The sequence below is a fragment of the Emydura macquarii genome, unplaced genomic scaffold (genome assembly GCF_026122565.2).
Source record: "Emydura macquarii macquarii isolate MOO-44397 ecotype Brisbane River unplaced genomic scaffold, CSIRO-AGI_Emac_v2 contig_1551, whole genome shotgun sequence".
Classification (NCBI taxonomy): domain Eukaryota; kingdom Metazoa; phylum Chordata; order Testudines; family Chelidae; genus Emydura; species Emydura macquarii.
In genome coordinates, this window is record NW_027131688.1 from 17,234,236 (window position 1) to 17,255,047 (window position 20,812).

The following is a 20,812-nucleotide window of genomic DNA, read 5'->3' on the forward strand; positions in this document are numbered from 1 at the left end:
TTTACACCAGAGGGTTAGGTTAGTTTAACTGTCGCTCAGTGGTGTGGATTATTCTGACCTCATTTCCTAGTGAAGACAAGGCCTAAGGCAGGAAACATAGGTTGAAATTGTTTCTCTCCTCTTCTGCCATATCCTGAGCAGGGTCAGTAAAAGCCTATCACCACTGGGACTGAGACCCTGCATCCTCACTTCTCCCCTGTGGGGTGGAAGCCACACCCAAACCATATAGGAATATGGCTATTTACCGATGCCTGCAGAAGTCTATGGTTTATAATCCTAGGCAGCTAAATTGTTTCTGTTGGTGGTAAATCAAAGGAACTAGAGCCACCTTCTCCCTTCTTACAGTCTCATCTTCCAGTTGATACAGATCTAGCCATCACATTGGATCCTGTTCCCACTCAGTGTGATTAGGTGGAGTGTTTCTAGGCTTGTATTCTGTAGGGGTCAGGTGTATAATTGCTGGCTCTTCTGCTGCTGTTACTCTTTGTCCAGTGATTTGTAATACAGGGGTCCCAGCCAGGTTGGGGCTCCCAGTGTGCTAGGTGCTGCACAGACACAGAAGAAGAAATTCTCTGTCTCCATTTACATCTAATCTGAGTTTTAAGATAAGGCCTGGGGCTGAAACACGTGAGGAAGATGGCACTTCAGCCTTCTTCTTGGAGCCCTTTCTAAGTCCTCCAAACTCCAGGGTTCGGAGCCCCAGACAACAGCCTCTTTCTTGCTGCCATAGTTTCTGCAGGGGGAGGGTTAAGAGCCAAGGGCTCTGGCCAACATGTCCGCTCCCCAGCTGGTGCCAGACCCGTGTCTTTAACAGTTCCTGCCATCTCTTATTTAACCAAGATATTTTTTAGGTAGCTTTTACCCTTCACAGTCTAACAGTGCCTCTTGCAGTTAGAAAAGCCTTGAAAGTCTGCTTAGGAATTTTGTTATTGCAACTGATTCTTATGAGAAGGGCCCAGGAAGGGGAGCCAACAGTTGTAAAGTTACTTTACTCACTGGTTTTAAACTTGTTTTCAGGAGATCTGTTTGTCAGAAGGGACTCGTCCTCTGGCTATTAGGGCTTGCTGCTTGGTCTGTAGCCCCTTGCTGAGCGGAAAGAGTAGAAGTAACCTCACTAAGTTTCATGCAAATCTGGCATGATCTTTTCCCACCAAGTATTACTGTGTAAATAGGTGCCTCTGAGCAGATGCATTTTTAAATTGTTTCCTTTAAGCATCTGATACGCTTTACTGTATTTATCCTCACACCAACCCTGTGAGGTAGGGAAGTGTTATCCCTATTGTACAGAAAGGGAACTGGCATAGAGAGACAATGCGACTTGCCCAAGGGTCACACTAGAAGTCTGGGGCAGAACAGGGAACTAGATGCAGGTCTCATGCGTCCGAGGCCAGTGCCCTAACCACTGGACCATCCTTCCAGCTCACAGAGTGCCAAACTCAGACATTCCTCAGTACACTCCACTCCCCAACTCCTGCTCTTGATGTGCTGGATAAAAATAGACCCTCCACATCTCTTCCTAGCCCCAAGATTGCAGACTGGTATTAGAAATTGTGTAAACAAGACTTCTTCCCTCCTTTACTCTCCCTATCAAACTTTTCCCACGTATTTTTCTTTCAAATGCTCTGATGACGTGTTCAGAACAGGTTCACACTTATGTATGTAAGAATTATTCCTTATCTGCTTTTAAGAAATTTTAGAAATGGAGTATCAGCATTTCTAAACCATCATCTTGGAATTTACCCTTGCCTGTCTGATATTTCTGAGCTAAAATCACTAGTGGAATTCCAGTCTGACAACTTTTTGACTTTGTTTAAACTTTGTCACATAACAAGCAACAGGAGTCTTTCACTAATTTTTGTTTGTTTGTATATTTACTACTTAAGTCCCTGCCTTAAAGCATTCCTCTTATTCCTCAAGGCTATGGGAGATCCATCTGGGAAATTTAATAAGTAGTTGCACTGCAAGTCCTCTATCACTGAGGCAGGTGTTTAGGGATGTCTACTGCTACAGAAGTGCAGCTGTAGCGTAGACACTACAGTGATGGAAAGGGTTCTTCTATCACTGTAATAAACCACCATTGCGAGAGGCACTAGTTAGATTGACAGAAGATTTCTTCTGTCAATCAACCTATTGTTGTTTAAGCCAGGGGTTTGGCCAGCTTAACTACATCACACAGGGGGTGAAATTTTTAACTTTCGTCTCTCACGGCAATATAAATTCATTGTTTCAGTTGTACATTGGAGATGCATTTACAGATAAAAAATTCTAATCTAGTTGTCAACAGAAGTGTCTTCTGTATGCTGATGTGCACTGGTTGGGGCTAACCACTTGAGGGAATCATGATCACATGCCCTAAGCAGTTACACACATTATCTAGTGTTTAGAGCAACAGCCAGGAAGTTATGATTTCAGATTTGTATACTCAGCTCCACAGATTTACTGTGTACCCATGAGCAAGTCATTCAACCTTTGTGAAAGCTTTCCCCATCTGTAAGATGGAAATTCTTTACCACATTAAAGAGTATTAGAGGAACACTTCCTACCTAACCGTATTTCTGCTTGCCATCAATAATAATAGGTTTAAAAAAACCTCAAAAAACTAATAGGTGTTAAGATATTTTTTTCTCAGTCTTTGTGCATTGGACAGTATTGTATAGATTCATTTTATCCTGTTATATTTTTTCATATGGCAAGAGGGCAGATCAAAATGTAGTTGTAAAACCACAACATTGGCACAGAGACTGAGTCAAGTGTAGGGTATGAATTGATTTAACTCAATCTGAATAGATTCCTATTTGCTGATGCTTGTAAAGAGTGATGCTGTCAGATAAGAGGTGCTATAAAAGAGCTATTTTTGGGGTGGGAGAGGACATTCAGGTAGCTTAAATAGGCTTTGCACCCCCTGTTCTTATACAGCTCATCTTCTTTACAAGCTAATCTTGAAATTGTGTCTAGTATGTTTTAAACTAAAACTGATTAGACTAGCAAAATAAGACACAGATGTGGCCCCCAATTTGGCAAGGTATTTGAGTATGTGAAGCCAATAGTTAAAGATGCCCTTATAGAATCAGCATTTTAATGCAATGATTGCAGTCCCATTTCAAAGTAGGTGAAAAAATACAAACAGCAGAAACCTGTATCTGGAACATTTTATTAAATACAACATTACAAAAATCAGTGCAAACTTGTTAGCTCTTGCCAACTTTTGACTATGAGAAAGTTTCTGAAGCTAGGAAACTCAGTGTTTCTTTGAAGTTATAAGACCTTACACCCACATAGAGCTTTGGGGCTAGCCATGCAGAGCTCATTGTAGGATCTGACACGTAGACGGCTAGGCCACTTTAAATGGCACGTATTCAAATAAAAGACTAATGGTTAGGTTAGACAGTTGTGTCACCATTAACTGAGTAGGCATTATGCAAACACTTTTTCCTAAATTAATAGCACTGAGGTATCCTGAAAGTTACTATTGCTAGTCAGTGTACCACTCAGCTCTGATTTTACTGCTGAACAGAGTTTATACAGATTGAGGCCTCAACTCTGCCAATACTTATGCATGTGTTTCATTTTAAGCACAGACTACTCATGTCCTTAAGCATGTGCATAGGTATTGGCAAGGTCTTAGTGAGAATCCCATTTCAAAACAGATCCTAAAACAGTAAGAGTGAATTTTTTTTAGTACTTAAATTAACATTTAAAACATTTAATTTCAGATTTTCCAGTTTCTCTGCCACATGCCTTTACAATTCTACTATGTACAATATACATTAACATGTACAAAACCTTGTTATAATGCTGTAAAGTCACAGTAGTGGCTTATCTGGCTTGTTAGACTAAAAACAATCATACAAAGTTTTCACATTCATAAGGGAGAAAGTTACAAAGATTGATATAACCTGCATATAAAGTTCTTGCTAATGAGCAATGTATCTTATACACAAAGTGAAGATGAATGTTTGTCATGAGTGAGCTATAGATTCTGTGGCTGATAACTTCATATGAAGGGTACCCTGACTTGGTACTTTAGGACTTGTACATGTAGGAGAGTGGACAGACGAGTTAGTCATTATTATGCATTTTAAAGTCTTAAAATAGCAGCCTATAGCACTTCACAGTATAGGGCCTTGACTGCACAACTGACTTCTAACAGCTTTATAACCATGCCTAAGCACAGTTTAAAATGGTTGGGGGCTGAATGTTTCTAAAGTCATGTTACACCCCCTTTCAAAAGCTGTGATTCTATTGCAAGCAGAGACTCCTCCTAGAACAGTTTCTGAACCGGATTATAACACTGACTCCATCCAGGCTAGCCAGTTAAGCTGTGTTAGAACAGCACTCAGTAAAAATGCCAGTCAGCAACAGAGGTTATATGCCTGGCTATGTACAGTTTTAACAGAAAATTATTTGAAAGGTAGTGTGGGTGATGGCGGAGGTGGAGAGGGGCTTCTTAGAGTAGGGGATCAGCAGCAACATAAAGTACCAGACCCAAGATTGGTCCAAAACAAACCAAGTAAAGGAAAAGAGAGGGTGACACCAAGGCACACCTGACAACACACCTAAGAGGTGTTTAGATTTTTTGGGCGGAGGAGGGAGTTTGAATTAAAAATATCCATTTAGACCCAAAAGGGGTAGTAGTAAAAAGGTCACACAGCGACGACCAAATGCCTTTACATATAACGGTTGGTTCTAGTTGGATTACCATAAAAGACATGAATTCATAATTTACCATGAGTGCCACCAAAATTTACTAGGACAAAACTAGTAAACATCCTTGACTCTAAAACGAAATAGAATAAGTTCCTTTTTTAGTAAGAGAATTGCTTTAGGTGCGACATTTATAATAGCAGCATCTCTAGTCTTCGGTATCAACCCAGTAACAAAATGAAGGTAAACCGCACTTTAAGTGAAGGAAAGTGTTTTTTGCTTTAGCAAACATCACTATTGAAAATTTTCATTTTTAGATTGTGTGTAGTGAAAATCTTCTTCTTTCTTGGGACTGTTTTAAATTGCATATTTCCATTTGAGGGTGTCCTCTTCAAAAACAGGTTATAACTAAAGAGATGACCATGTCTGGAATCAGGTGACACAGACAGCTGAGTCAAAGGAGGAAAAAGAGGTTGAACAGTTTTTGGGTTTTTTTGCAATTAAAACAATTAAAGTTTCACACAGATTATGAAATTATGAGTCTTACTGACAAAAATAGGGTTACCAAATTGAAATGTTTACAATCAGGAACATAAGTGGAAAAAAGATCCTATTAGTCGATTTAGCCCAAGCCTAAATGAGTACAGGATTGTTCACTACATGACACTACCTAACATATATTTTAGTTTGCAATATCTAGCTATGAGACTTCCTGTTTCTCATGAGAAGCTATTCCAGAGTCCATTAGATCCTGTTAAAAATAAGATTTTTCTGTTCAGGCTAAATTTTCCTCTTTAATTTCATCCCATCACATTGATTTTTCCTCTTGATTCACTCCTCCCACAAAAAAAATCTGCCTCTTACAAATGTTCAAAGTGCATAGCCAGCAAAGATCTCCCCACCCTTATCAAATAACAAAATTTCTGCAGTTTATTCTTTCATAAATGAATCCTACCAGTCTCTATCCCACCTGTTTTTCTTCTCTGAATTCCATCCTGTTTATCTGTATCTTTCAGGTACTGAGGTGCCCAAATCTGAACACAGTTCAATGTTCAGCTTGTAAGTCAGGGGTGGGCAAACGTTTTGGCCTGAGGGTCACATCTGGGTATAGAAATTGTATGGCAGGCCCTTAATGCTCAGGAGCAGCGCCAGTCAGGGCACCCCTGGGCCCACGTGGTGGGAAAAGGGCGGGAGAAAGATGTGGGGCTGGGAAGGGAAGTGGCTGCTGCCATGCCGCACAGCTTGTTCCGCAACCTTTCCGTGGACCACCTGAATGGATCTTGCAGACCACTGGTTGAGCTGGACGGCCTGAGGAAAAGCTTGGATGGGCCATAGTTTGCCCACTCCTGTTGTAAGTGGACTAAAACCTAGCATGCATGTGTGTGTGTGCACGCTGCATTACCATAGCAACAAGACAGTTCATTCTCTGCTAAAGAGAAGGGAACTTTTGAGGTACTCATCTAAAACGTTACTATGTTTTATGAAAAAAACAAAATGAGGCCTTTTTTTTTTAGAGTAGTGAACAAGAATGCAGTTTTGCAACATTTATTTCTCTATGAGAAGTTTTTCTTCAAAATGAATTAAATTTCTATAGCAAGAAACTGATGAAATTAGCAAGACTCACTAACAATTGCCCCCTCGTGTGTGGAAATGTGGACTTGAAATAGAGACTAAATTCAAGGGCAAACACAGACGCCAGAAAACGTTATTTTCAACTGGTAAATAATGATCTGATTAAACTAGCTTTAACACTTCAGATGAAAGTATTTCCAGTTACATCTCTCTCAGCACACAACACAAATGAGCTAAATCCCAGTAATATCTTTTATCCTTTGCTCCTGAAACCCCCAACTTTTATGGCAGTTCCATTTTTCTTTATTTCAAACAGTGTGATACTGAGTCTTCTATTTTGAGTAGTTTTTGTTTGTTTCACATCTTTTCTATTCTTTCCCTCATCTGAAGAAGCCTAACCTCTGAGTCACTCGGATCACCTGAAATACCAGTTGGACACAACTGCCTTCACTTCCTCCCTCACTGTGTTTTGTAAGAGTGAGTCAGTATTGCTATCTTTTTATTTGTGCCTTCATCACATTAATCCTGTGTTATGGTGACTGGATCTCCACAGTCATCAAAGTGTAATCAATCAATCTTACACGTGTGCAGCTATCTTAATGTAGAGTCCATACTAATTCTGCAACTCAAGTTCCTTAAATAACAAATTACATGAAGTTCTAACTCTCCCAGTCTTACATTGCTTTGCAGTTGGTACATTTCCAGGAACATTTGAAAAAGCAAAATTTGGCCGAAAAACTGTCAGGTCCCACTAGAAAACACCAGTTGGGGCAGAGAAATCATGACTACTCTGTGCTGTACACACACAGCCATGTAAAATATGAGACCTGTATCACTTTTAATGTACTTGCCTCAGAACAACTCCTACCTTGGTTTGAATTAGTGCTTTACAACGACTAATATTGAATCCATCAACTTCTCCATCTTCATTTACTTTAACATTTGTCTTCTCCAAACCATCCTGGCTGTTTCCTGAAAAGTCCTAATAAACAGAGAGCATAATTTAAAATACTTTTTATAATAAGTGTCCATCAATGTCAGAAATGCTTTATTCAGGAATTTGGTTTTGCCCTACGAAACAAACAGGTCCCCCTCTCAGAACTAACAAATACACATTTAAATTTATTTTTGGAATCTGAACCTCTGTCCTGTAATCAGATCTTTAATGTGGAGCCTCTCCTCCACATACTTCCCATTGACTTCAGTGTAGGTCTGTGCTAGGGAAAAATTGTGCCTGTGTGGATCACAGGGCTGGATTGTTGCCTAAAAGATCACTTGGAAAATACTCTTACTGGATTTTTTGTTTGGTTGTTAGGCCTGTGTATATGAGAAAGTTGTTCATTTTACCTGTACCAGTATCATTAAAGCAGTACAAGCCCCTACTGTGGATGCAGTTATAATGTGAGGGAACCTGCTTGAATACAGGGAAAAAACCCTCCAACCACACATCCTTAATTGTCACCTACCATCCCACATGGTATTATTAAACAATGAAAACCATACTGAATGGAGACCACATCCCCCTCTTATGGTCTTCAATCAAACCCCAACTTTGCCAAACTCATCATCAGAAGCAAGCTTTCTTACAGACCAGGACTCACAGCACACCTGACCCTGCCAGAACAACAGATGCAAAACCTGCAGATAGCTTCACTGTACAGCGATCAATACCCCCCACGACACACCTTTCAAGATCCACGGGTCCTACTTATGCCTATCACAACATGTGGTATACCTCACGCAGTACACTAAATGCTCCAATAACAACTGTGTGGGTGAAATGAGACAATCATTGCACTCTTGAGTGAACTCCCACAGAAAAATAAGAGAAAACCACTATATCACCTGGGACCGACCACTTTTCATAAAATGATCGCTCCATCTCTCAATCCTCGTCCTCAAAGGAAACCTGCACAACACCACCTTCAACAGATGAGCCTTGCAGCTTAAATTCATAACTTTGCTATAAATCATGGTTTTAAAAAGACAAGAGATTTATGGCTTCTTACAACATCCTGCAACCCACTAACCCCCCTTTTCTGTCCTGTGACTGCATAGGTGTTAACGGGCCACTTCACCTTGAATGGTCCCTTAGAACAGTGGTTCTCAACCTTCTTAGACTACTGTACCCTGTCAGGAGGAGTCTGATTTGTCTTGTGTACCTCAAGTTTCACCTCACTTAAAAACTACTTGCTGACAAAATCAGACATAAAAATACAAAAGTGTCACAGCAGACTAGTACTGAGAAATTGCTTACTTTCTCATTTTTACCATATAATTATAAAATACATCGATTGGAATATAAATATTGTATTTACATTTCAGTGTGATACTTGAGCCTGTTTTTTACTTGTGAGCCGTATCTGAAGCCTGAGCCCCTGGCAGTGGGGCTGAAGCACTTACCTTAGTTTCGGGGGGTCCCCTGTGGTATGGGGCCCTGGGCAGTTGCCCTGCTTACCATCCCCTAATGCTGGCTCTGCACTTGCGACTCCCCACTCCCCCCCCCCAAAATCAGTCCCGTGACCCCACTGGGGGCTGCAACCCCAAGGTTGAAAAATACTGATCTAGATGAGTTGATGTACCCCCTGAAAGACCTCTGAGTATCCTAAGGGGTACATGTTGAGAACCACTGCCTTAGAACATACATTAACTGCTTATGCTAAACAATCTGTTCCACCTTGTATTTAAGTGTGACACTAGTACCTTTCCCAGACCTGAGGAAGAGCTCTGTGTAGCTAGAAAGCTGGTCTCTCTTACTGACAGAAGTCAGTCCAATAAAAGATATTACCTCACCCACCTTGTCTCTCTAAGGCCTTGTCTACACTACAAAGATAAGTCGACTTAAGTCATTGCATTAATTACAGCAGTGGCTGATATCCACACTACCCTCTTTGGATCAGTGCTGTGCGTCCTCACCAGGAGCACTTCCACCGACCTGAGAGAGGAAGTGTGGGGAGCTGAGAGCCCAGTCTTCTCAGCTCCGCTGGTAGCTCCTTGGCTGGAGCCCTGCTTCCCCACAGGATCCCAGGCTCCTGAGGGCTGTCCTTTCCCCACTCCCCTCCCCATTCCCTGCTGGGAGAAGTGGCCCAGGACTTCTCTTGAGGACCCCAGCTGGGAGCAAGGTCCAGTCGCCTGGGGCTTCTCATCTGAGAGTGAGGTCCAGCCACTCAGCTCTCCAGGGGAGCAGCTGGGCTCTAGCTACCTGGCTTAGTTTCTTGTCAATTTCACGGCTCCAGCTGAGCCCTGAAATTGAGGAGAATGACAGGCAACAGCCTATGTAAGGAACGCAGTGTCTACACTGATGCTGTGTCATCCTAACTACACCGAAATAAGACGTACACCTCTTGTTGAGGTGGCTTTATTATGTCTGTATAGCAGGGGAGTTACATCGGTGGGAGGAGCATTTCAGTGTGTACACCTCCACTGTTTTGTCATCAAAACTGTAGTGTAGACTAGCTTTAATATCAGCATAAATACATCTTATATCAGTATAGCTATTCCTGCACAGAAATAGGGCTAACTACCAGCTTAATGTGCCATTAAACTGATATAATTGAATTCACACTAAGGCTGTGTCTACACTAGAAAAATAAGTCAACGTGTTTATTGTGGTGGCTGATGTCCACACTGCTCTACTTGGGTTGGTGGAATGCATCCTCACTAGGAACACTTCCACTGACCTAAGAGGCAGTGTGGGGGGAGCCGAGAGACCTCTCTCTCAGTTCCTTGCCCAGGAGCCACAGCCTCCCTGTGGGTTGCCCCTGCCACGCCCGGTCCCAGCCGGGAGCCAGCTGCAGCCCCTCATATCCTGCCCGGTCCTGCAGCTGGGAGCCAGACAGCAGCCATCTATGCCCTGGTTTGCAGCCAGGTGGCAGCCGCCCACATCCTGGGCTTGCAGATGGGTGCCGGGAGGCAGCTGCCCACGGCTTGCCCACGTCCCAGGCTTGGAATGGGCAGCAGCTGCCCGCGTCCCAGTTCGCAGACAGGCGGCAGCTGCCCGAGTCTCAGACTTGCAGCTGGGCGCCAGGAGGCAGTCATCCATGGCTTGCCCGGTCCTGGATTGCATATTTTATTTGTCAAAATAACATAATATAATCAAGCCAGTTTCAATTATTTTGGCAATTTGTTTCAAAATACCTGTTGGCAAGTATGTTTGTAACAATACAGATTCAAACAAGATTCAGGAAATGTTTTTTTGACAAATAGATTCCTTACTAGGCACATTAACACAGAACTTAACTCAACAAAATACGTCAAGTTCTGTTTCAGTTAAATTAAATATTGCATTTAACCAAAGTAATGGCACAAAAGTTAATTATACAAAAGTACAGTAGAAACCCTGTTTAACTAAGCCTCTGTTATCCAGCTCTTCAAATTAATCAAACTACCAGCTGCCTGAGGCTGACAGCGGTGGGGCTCCTGCTGTCAATCCGAGCCGCCCAGGGCTGACAGTGGAAGCCCCAGCTGCCTGTGCTAGGCACAGGCGGGAGTGCTGGGTGAAGTCACAAATTCTGCATGGAAAAAAATGCTGTGGGTAACATTAATTCTCTGCAAATTCTGCATTGCGCAGTGGTGCAGAATTCCAGCAGGAGTAAAATAGGCAACCATCAGAAAAGCTAACAGCAACTATCAATTAAGACATTGTTACCTCTGAAAAACAGAGCAAGAAGATTAAATTTGTGCTAACTAAACAAATGATTATAATAAAACAGCTATCTCCAATTAATCCTTCCAACATAAAAAGACTGAATAGTAACAATTCCGCTCTGAGAGTTTAAAACTTTGCTGGCTTGATTTTTTTGATCTTTGAATTTATTTAGAATATGTTTTCTCTAATTTTCCCCCTGAAATGGGTAAAATGATTAGAGTGAAGGCAAACTGAATAGTGTGTTCCAACCTGTACAGTTAAGCCAGATATTCAAGCGTACAGTACTTAATCGTACCAACTGATTCCACTTTTCACAAGGGCCAGTCCAATTTCCACTTAAGTCAACTGACTTCAGTGAGCACAGGACTGAACCCATGATATCTTGTATAAATTCCGATTAGCTCCTCCACTTCAAACTAGGCAAAAAAAAAAAAAAAACCTACCTACTGTACATTTGTGGAACTCTGCCAACTAAATCTGAAATTGACTCTATAATCCAAACAATGTGACATACTCTCATTACAATGAAGGCTTCAAAACATTTTCTATTATGAATCGGCAAAGACAGCCAGAATTTGGTCTTTGCACCCTTATAATAGTTATAACACCTTAGCAGAGAATGTTTTAAACTAAGAGCTTATATTCACGTTGCAATTCATCTGGAATAAAGTAGTGTGTGAATTTAAAGTGGATTAACTATTCCTGATTTATTCCATTAGTCTGGAAAAACAGTGTCCACACAAGGAATTAATCAGGAATAAATCCTTGTGTAGACAAGCCCTTACAACATCAAAAAGGCTCTAGATGAAGACACTTGCATTTGCAACCCACCAAAATACTGTTCCTAGTTTAGCTGTGTGACTGAGACATGATTGTTTTCTGCCTAGATGACTTGAATACAAGTTTAAATAAAATATTTACACTAGTGTTCTAGCTAAACATATTTTTTAAAATTACCTTTTGGTTTACATCTATTCCAAGAACAGATAAGAAGTTTTCCTGGCAATGGGATTTATTCCAGGGACATCTTAAACCAGTGGTGCTATCAGAGTCTCTAAGATTTCTCCACAGGTTTCCAGAGTCAATGCTAGAAAAGAAATGCAACTTGATATTGTAGTTCATAGCAAGTTTCCAAACAAAATCCAATGACCTTGAACAAATACCTCATATAAAGCCATTATCTAATTTTCAATTCAAATGCAACCTCCCAGGGGTACACTGTGAACCACCTATTATGGAATTGGACTATTTTAGAATTATTTGCAGATTTGGCCAAGCCAACAATCCAACTTGCTAACAAGGATATATGATGCTCATTGACATAAGCAATGGCAAAAATTTTGTGCATGCTTTGCTCATCAAATAAATAGATTTTTATATGCCCCTGTATCTTCAGAATGAAGCACAAATAGATATGAAATATGCATTAGTAACAGAAGTGGTAATGTCCAATTCATGTTGTGGAGAGCAAGCAAGTACAAAGCAGAGCTTTATTTCTCTTCAAAGGCAGTTAACCCTACAGTTTGGTTAGTCTTACTTCAGCTTTCAGGCTGCATGGGTTACCTTTCATATTTGGTCTCATCTGGGTAGGTGTAATTTCCTGCTCTGTGATGCTCAAACAGTATTTAAAGCAAAGGCACAGCTCCAAAGAAACAAAGAGGAAAAGAATTAGGCATCTAAATCTGGATGTACAATTGCAGATGCCTAAATACCTATTCTATTCAGGTTCTTATACCATGTTCGTCACCACAGTACCTGTGTGCTTTCCAGTAGTGCATTAAGTGATGTGACTAATATCTGTCACAGATGGGCTGTCACCTAGAATATCTAAATTCTTGGTGTGCCTTCCAAAAATTAAAAATAATAATCTCTCTCTCTTCTTTCCCAAAAGTAAGTTACCTGATCAGATTGGTGTGTGTGTGAGGACTTACTGAGGGAAAACTAAGTAGAAACATTTATTTTATTGCATGTTATAATTCTTGGAGCTTCACTAATATATACTACAAATAACCAAGCCTACTTTTTAGTTACAATGTTCCAGATGTATGAGAAACAAGCACAGCTACTATTGCGGAAGCTACTACTCCTTCAAAACCAGGTAACAAGTCAATCAGCATTCCAGTAGACTTAACAAACAGCCAAGTCACCCATTTCAACTGCTGTCAACTTTATAATTCCCAGGAAGGAAAGCAGATGCACCACTGATTAGGGAGAGAATGTAGCCTAACATGAGGAGAAATAATTAATGGGGGAATTGGGAGGATGATGAGAGAAGTACCAGTGATTGGGAAAGAAGGACCTCTCCTGATGAAAGAGAAACAGACATGCAGGAAAGGGAAGTAATGCAGACAACAAAAAGAACACACCGCCTGTTGGTGGCCAGGATTCTAGGCACGTAGGGCTTGTCTACACTTACCTCCGAGATTCGGCAGCAGTTGACCGGAGTTACGCAAGCTACACAAAAAACTTGTGTAACTCCCGTCGACTTCTCTACTTCTGTTCTGCGCGCCGTCTTCACTGCACTGTGCCACTTGAGAAGGTGGTCTTAATACACCAATTTCTGGATCGACTGAATGGGTCTTCACTGACCGCTCAATCGATCCAGAGAAGTCGATCTGACGGCGGTGACTTTGCCGCCGTCAGTGTAGCCATAGCCTTTGTCATCAGAAGTGCTACCAAAAGCAGTAAGAAGTAAGAACTCCTCAAAAAGAATGAATACCTTTGATAGATGGACCTTTATGCTTTTCAGGGACTAGAAAAGCAACCCATTTTCTTTTTGAACCCAATAATAAGTTGATAAAATTAATGTACTGATTAAACAACCAAAGATCTGAAGTAGGTTATTTTAATTTGAAACAAGTAAATTCACACATATCCCACCAATTTTCTCTTTCAGAAAAATTAACAGTATTATTGCCAGATGTTTGAATGTTTACTTAAACTCATTACCAAACCTGCCTCTTCATAAATTCAGGAATCCCAATGTCTTCATTATTTGTGTCAAGAACTTGATCTAAGCTTCTTACGCTCTCTGTGGACTGTGGTACAGTGACTTCTGGAAAACCCAACTTAAAAATATCCTCATAGCTGAGGTTGGCCTAGAAAAAGCAGAGTTTTATTACATACCTCATAAAGCCAATCCTGCAGTTCATACAGAACCTGATTCAAAACTTACTGAAGTCAGTGGAAGTTTCATCCATTGACTTTAGGTTTGATGCAAAACCCATAAACAGTGGTACAACACACACTGAAATCAGTGAGTGTTTTGCCTGAATGAAGGATCAGGCCCAGAGTATGTGAAGGATATAGATATGCCTATGTCACATTTATACATTCTATTAAACTATGTATATTCACACTATATAAGTAGTCAACAGTTAACTATGAACACAGTTTACAGGATGTCCAATAAAGCTGAATGAACGTCTCTGTTCACTTCCTTGTGTGCACCATACAATAGTGCTTTCCTTTAATTGCTGGTGTAGAACCAGAAGGAACATTTGTTCCTCCTATGACAAAGATGACTGAGGATTTGGAGGATCAGGTCATTCACATGAACGACTCTTCCTCATGCAATTAGTTCCAGTGTAATTAATAAGATTACTTGCAGGGATACAGATTGTTCACGTGAGTAAGGATATGCAGAATCAAGCCCTGCTCTAGAAATGCTCAGTCCATCTGCTCCAAAATTTCGATTTTGACCTTTTGATTCCATTTTTGCCCAGAATGATAGAATTATTTTAATGATTTTTTAAAAAATACAATGTTTGTTTGGATTGCAATATTCCTTTAGGGTTTGCAACCCAAACCCTGCATTTGTATGAGAACCAGAAAGTGATACTCTTTATTCTGTTTTCATTGTCTAAGATAAGTAAAGTATAAAAAAGAAAACATTTTTAAAAATGCAGCAAACATGGAGAAAAGTACACTTTGGAAATTCTTTTCAGTTTTAAGTGTAAGTAAATGCTAGTCCAGGGACTTTTAAAAATATGAATTTTACTTGACACTGTCCATTTAATATGTTATTTTTTAATTCAAATTGCTTAACCTACAGCTGGTTCGCTACCAATTATAACAATCTCCAACTGGTCTAATTTTGAGACTAAACTATTTAGTTGTGTCCTCTTAAACTACCTCTGTTTGCAGAAGATAGGACAGAGGAGTACCTTATATACATTGCATTCCGTGATGGGGTGTGGCAGAGTTGGCATCTTAACCACGGATTGTAGGATACTTCAAAACCAAGAACGTAAGCTCTGTAGGCTTTTTTCTACATTATTTTACAGCTATAGAGGAAGAGATTGGTTTTGGTCAGAAAGGACATGCTCAATCCCTTTCAGTGGGGAAGATGGAAGGTTTCTTTAGGGGATGAGCCTGGACTTCCTAGAAAGTCTCAAGGAATGGTGTTGAGTCCTAGGTTGCCCAAACACTCCTCTGATAGTCAAAAGGGAGATTTATTCCTAAAGTACAGACCCAGATGAGCTAACCTTCCTGAAGGGTGATTGTTGGGGTGTCCAAGCCATTTATATAGACACATGTGACTGGAGAAATTGTGTGTTCATGCCGTTGTGCATGTGTAAATCTTACTGGTCCCAGAATGCTATTTCAAGGCTATGGCTTACCAAGAGCCATTTGATAGGCCAGAAGCAGCACCTCCTATAAGAGGGAACCTGCTCAGTCAGAGAGGGAGAGGCAGAGTGCCAGGAAAGACTGGGGAAGGACCCTGTATCAATCAAATGGATGGGCTGGTGGGAGCAGGGATTAGAGGCTTTGCTGGGGAGAGGCTTTAGGAAAGGCCAGGTAGCAGGTCCTGACTTTCACAAAGAAATGATAGTCTATGAAAGGTACTTTCATATTGAACTATTTTGTTAAAGAAAATGCTGACATTTTGCCACTGTTGGGAGCTTTATTCAACATACTGGCTGGTGAGTTGGCCTACCAGTTTACAGTATAGTCCAGTGGTTCTCAACCTGTAGCCCACTTGTGGCCCAGTCAGCACACAGCTGCAACCCATGTGACATCTTCAGGGCATACAGGTAGTATATATATTGGGTGGATGCAGCCCACATAACACACAGAGAGCTGCATATGTGGCCCACAGTGGTAAATAAGTTGAGAACCACTGGTATAATTAGAGGTAAGTTTGACAAAAAGTGTAATTGTGTTTTTTCCTGGAACGTGAAGCTCTTTATACAATAAGTATGTGAAGTCTTCTTATCTGCTTAGTTAGATTATTTCCAACACTTAACTCCAGCCTATTTTCTCTCATCTTGTGGTTTTGTCATAATTCTAACAAACGCCTTAATGCACGTCAGAGTTCAGATCAGTTACTTTGTTAGGGCTAGGTACAGAGGAATTACCATATCAGACTAGCCCAATGGTCTTTTACACCAGTATCCTGTCTGACAGTGGCTAATAGGAAATGTTTCAGAAGAAGATATAAAAAAAAGTCATAACTGACAATTATGTAGTAACATGGGGGAAGGGTAGGTAGGAAGTGTCTTCCCAGCCCCAGGAATCTGGTGTTTGACTTATCCTGAAGCCTGAGGGCTCTGTCTCAAACTATTACTATTTATTATTGGTAGCAGTGACAATGTGCTAGGTATTCTCCACATACAAGACATAGTGACTGCCCCAAAGAGCTTACAGTTGAAGGCAAGCAATATACAAAGGGGGGAGGGGACTGAGGGATAAATTATACTGTTTAGGTGTACATTATATATACAAGGGAAATTCCCAAAAGCCCATCACTGTCTCTCTGCCCTGAAACTAAACACACAACTCAAAGTGTGGTGTGCCACTGAACCACGAGGTATCAGAAATCTCTCTCTGAATTGGTTAACCATATAGATTAAAGTAGGATGTTGGTATCAGAAAAGAGATTAAAAATTATGCTTTTAAAGAGAAATCCAATTACTTGGTATGGTCTGTTATGGTCAGGAGTAACTATTAATGTGTCTTTATTACTCCATATGCTCCCCCATCTTATGTCCCACCACAGCCTAATCTTCAAAACCCTCCCCAATTTAGAGCCTCCCTCTTTATACATCCCAGGCCTGGTCTACACTGCCAGAGGATTTCGGCGACAGTCAACAGGAGATACGCAAGCTACATAGAGTAGTTTGCGTATCTCCCGTCAATTTACTAACTTCTACTTACCACACTTACACCACTGTGTTGCGCTGAAGGGAAATGCCCTCCTGTCGATGCAGTGTTACTCTTCTTGCGGGGGTGGATTAACAGCATCAATCGGAGGGCACTTCCGGGATCGATTGAGCGGGTCTTCACTGCCACTTAGTCAATCCCGCAGAATCGATCCTGCACTGCCAACAATCCCACCAGCAGTGTAGACATACCCACAGTATCTTATCACAAGGCAACTCCTATCTTTCTCTGCCAACAATTCCAGCTTCGAACACCACTTCTCCCACAAGCACCTTTGTGCTTTTTCCCAAGCTACCCCTTGCTCATGGATAAAGCGCTCAGTCAATATCCATAGAGTCACCACCCCTCAGTACCCTCTCAAAACTCACTTCTGGCATAGCACATACAGAAAACTGCCATCTGAAAACAGGCAGGTAGGTGGTGAGTTGTAATTACAGCTAGGATTGGCTAAGAACTGTGCATATTGCTAATCTCTGCTTTTAAATATTTAAAATATTTGTCCTCCTCTCCCACATATACCACCAGTTGTCATGTCTTTTTTATAAATCCCTGTCCCAAAGCATATACAGCAGCTTACTTTGTGTGTGCACAGCACAACTGATTAAGGCCTCTAAGAATTACAGCAATTAAAAATCTTAACTATTAATCTACAATATTTCAGGAAAAAGAATCACATTTCAGAGTCTTCAACTTTGCATTTAATTCTATTTCCTCCTCCTAAAACTGTATCCTCCTAATGTACAGTTTGCAAAAAGTGCTGTCTAGTACCCCAAAGGTACTAAACATTAAACATTCAGCAAAGTCTCTGATGTACTAGCAATACATACCTCATCCAGAGAACTGGCACTAGCTTCCCTCGCATTGTGTACAGATGGTTTGGAGCAGTGAGAACCATTGCGATGTTCATTTAGCTCCCGGTCAGTTTTAGAAGTTTTTGTTTCTGCTGAATGCACCGAAACTTCAATAGTGCGATTGAAACACTCAGATTTGACTAAGGATTCACTGAAACTTTCAAAATCACCCCAGCAACTGTTGGGTTCTGATGTATAATGAATGCTCTCAGAAAACTCTTCATAATTTCTTCCTGTACCATTCCCTCGGGGGAGGCTCTGCTGCATCACTTCAACTTCCATTATATCTTCCTTCTTTCTGCTTTCATTTATATTACCTTCATTAGTTCCTTCATTATTTTGACTGAGACACATACCACTAACGTTGGCTGTAAGATCTATCAAAGATGTCCAGTTTAATGCTTCCATGTTGCTGGGACTTTTCCCCAATTGCTGGTTCTGCATTTCCATGTTACTGCAATAATATGGGATCACTAGTAAAACTTACAATATAGAAATCAGAAAATGTAGTTTAGATGCTTAAATTTTAATGTTTCCAAAGAACAGTAAAGATCTTCATTTTGTCTTAAATAGTCTGTAATAATTATGCTAATCAAGAACGGTATGTCCTTCACTCTCTCCCCAAGTCTTCAACATTGTGTGTGTTATTTTGTCTGACTTTCCTTCCACCCAGGATTTCAGTCTGCAAAGGAAGGATTGTAAATAAAGACATCTGTGATAATGGCTATGTAAAGCTAAGAAGAGAGAACTGATAAAGCAAGAAAAAATGTTCACGTTTAAAAAAATACATTCCAATATTATATTGTTGAAAACAGCAACTTAAAGGAACACTAACTTAAAAATGATCCATCCAAGGTTTGTTTGTTCACATTTGACAGCACTTTGTGCCTAGTCAGTTTTACCATGTCACTTGGAGTCTGTTTCGCCATTTGTATGAGTCTTTCATATAGGAACAGTTTGAAAGATAATTTTTTTAAAGAGTGGGGGAGGTGATATGTTTTTAAACCACAAAAATTGGCAGTGGGTCTCTCTGGAGGTATAGTACTTGTAATTACTATTTTTAATTGATTAGCGGTCACTTTCTCTTCTAAAAGAGCACTTGTAAGTGTAAGGTTGAATTTCTCATCTTGGGTATTAATGTTGGTAAGCTGTGATTTAATCTTCAAATGCTTAAAACCTGCAAATTCAAATGATGAACTTTAAAGTGAAATAATTGCAAGATTGTTTCCAAGTGAAGAGTTTGTTGGTGCTCAGCCTATACAACTAGTCTTGATATTAAAGCTTACCGAGGACCTGACAGTGAGACTAGATAGCGGTGATCCACGAGAAAGGTAAGTTGTCTTGCAAGCTGCATGGCACTAGGGCAAGTCAGGTATATTTAAAGTGATAATCAAAATGCAGAGAAATAAGTTACCTGGTGACATTCAGGACTGTAGTCCTCCCCCCGCCCCCCGTGCCTGTCAGTCGTCGTGTGTGTAACAGCACAGTATCAGCACTCGGCCCACTGCATCCCAGTGCTGCTCACCTGCTCTTTATTACCGGCAGCAGGAATAATCCTCTGCTCCGGCCAGCCTCTCCCACGCCGGCAGAAGGTGCCCTGTAAAAGGGCAGGCCAGCGTCCTCCTCTATTCCCCGTGTGTTCAAGAGCAGGAAACCAGAACCGTGTCACCGGGAACGGCTACACGCCTGCCCGTGCCTCAGTTTCCCCAGCTGTCCCCGGGCCCGGCGCGCTCCGGGCAGCCGCAGTTACCGCCGCAGGGGCTGGATGGGGGCAGCTCAGGGACTCCCCTAGGTCGGGCCAGGCCCCCCTCCCATGGGCGGCCGGGTCTCTGCCCCCCGCCCGAGAGCGCTGGACAGGGATGGGGGAGGGGGACAGACCCCCCAGGAGAGGCCGGGGCGAAGCCGGTCGCTGGCCCCGCCCCGGAGGGAACGCAGGGGTCGGAGGGGGGGGAACGGGCCGGGCCCCGCCTGTCATCGCCGCGGGGGAGGGGCAGCCTTACCCGCATCGCCGCGCACGGCCGAGCCCTGGCAGCGACCGCCGCCCCCGCCGCCTCGGCCACAAGCACCGCGGCTGAGGCGAGAGAGAGACAGAGAGAGAATCCCTCCCGGCTGCAGCCAGCACCGGCCGGCCTGGGGGCGGGGCCGAGGGGGGCAGGGGAGCAGCACAGCCCGGTACCAGTGAGGTCACCGTCAGGGGGTGGCACCTACCGTCTCTAGGGGCGAGGCCACACGCCAGGGGCGGGACCGGGGGATCTAGGGGCGGGGCTACATGGCGGGGGCGGGGCCAACTTGGCTGCCTCGCTGTGCTGTGCGCACACTAGCGCTCAGCCTCGCTATGGAAACGCTTGGGGGTGAGGGAGAGGGTGTCCAACTCCCACAGGCTGTGCGGGCTGGCCCTGCTCAGCAAGGGTGGAGTGTCCCCATCCCCCTGCTTTGGGACCACCCCGGCACCCCTTTACTGCCCAGGCAGGGGACAGGCTTTGCCAGCACTGCAGCCTCAACCTGCTCCTAACAGGGAAAGGCTGGTAGGGACATGGGGGGGCAGCCATAGCTCTCCCAGGTAGCCAGCTTGCACCATCTACTGCAGAGATCCCCAAATGGTGGGGCGCACGCCCCTAGGCGGCGTGGAGGAACATTTGGAGGATGTGGCAGGGCCTGGGAGCTGGGAGGGGGACACAGGCTGAGGTAAAGGGTGCGTGATGTAAAAGGTTTGGGGACCGTTGATCTACTGGGACAGGTGCCAGCACCCTCCTCTCTTCTCCAGCCATGGCTTTCCTGGTGCATAGGCAGGGGTCAAACCCCAGGAGAAATCACTGCTGGATTGGTGTGAACTGGTATCATTTCTACACTGAAGCCATCTGAAAGTCTTGCCTGATTTCACACGCCATCAGGCCCGTTGAACTGCAGCAAATGTTGCCACGTCAATGTCACC

At 42.5% G+C, this 20,812-nt stretch overlaps 1 protein-coding gene across 3 annotated transcripts; it reads right to left on the reverse strand.

Moving 5' to 3' along the window:
• Window positions 1–3,134: 3,134 nt before the first annotated feature.
• CLBA1 (clathrin binding box of aftiphilin containing 1) lies at window positions 3,135–20,019 on the reverse strand. 3 transcript variants are annotated; one of them, XM_067554953.1, is made up of 6 exons: window positions 19,881–20,019; window positions 17,857–18,562; window positions 13,823–13,962; window positions 11,822–11,951; window positions 7,085–7,198; window positions 3,135–5,093 (listed from the first exon to the last, which is right to left on the reverse strand). In XM_067554953.1, exons 2-6 carry the CDS (start codon window positions 18,328–18,330, stop codon window positions 4,926–4,928), a joined length of 1,026 nt encoding a protein of 341 aa, XP_067411054.1. In that variant the 5' UTR covers window positions 18,331–18,562; window positions 19,881–20,019; the 3' UTR covers window positions 3,135–4,925. The 3 variants fall into 3 exon arrangements, with proteins under 3 accessions (XP_067411054.1, XP_067411052.1, XP_067411053.1); XM_067554951.1 differs by having other exon boundaries at window positions 13,814–13,962; XM_067554952.1 differs by lacking the exon at window positions 19,881–20,019 and adding an exon at window positions 19,406–19,538 and having other exon boundaries at window positions 13,814–13,962.
• Window positions 20,020–20,812: the final 793 nt, after the last annotated feature.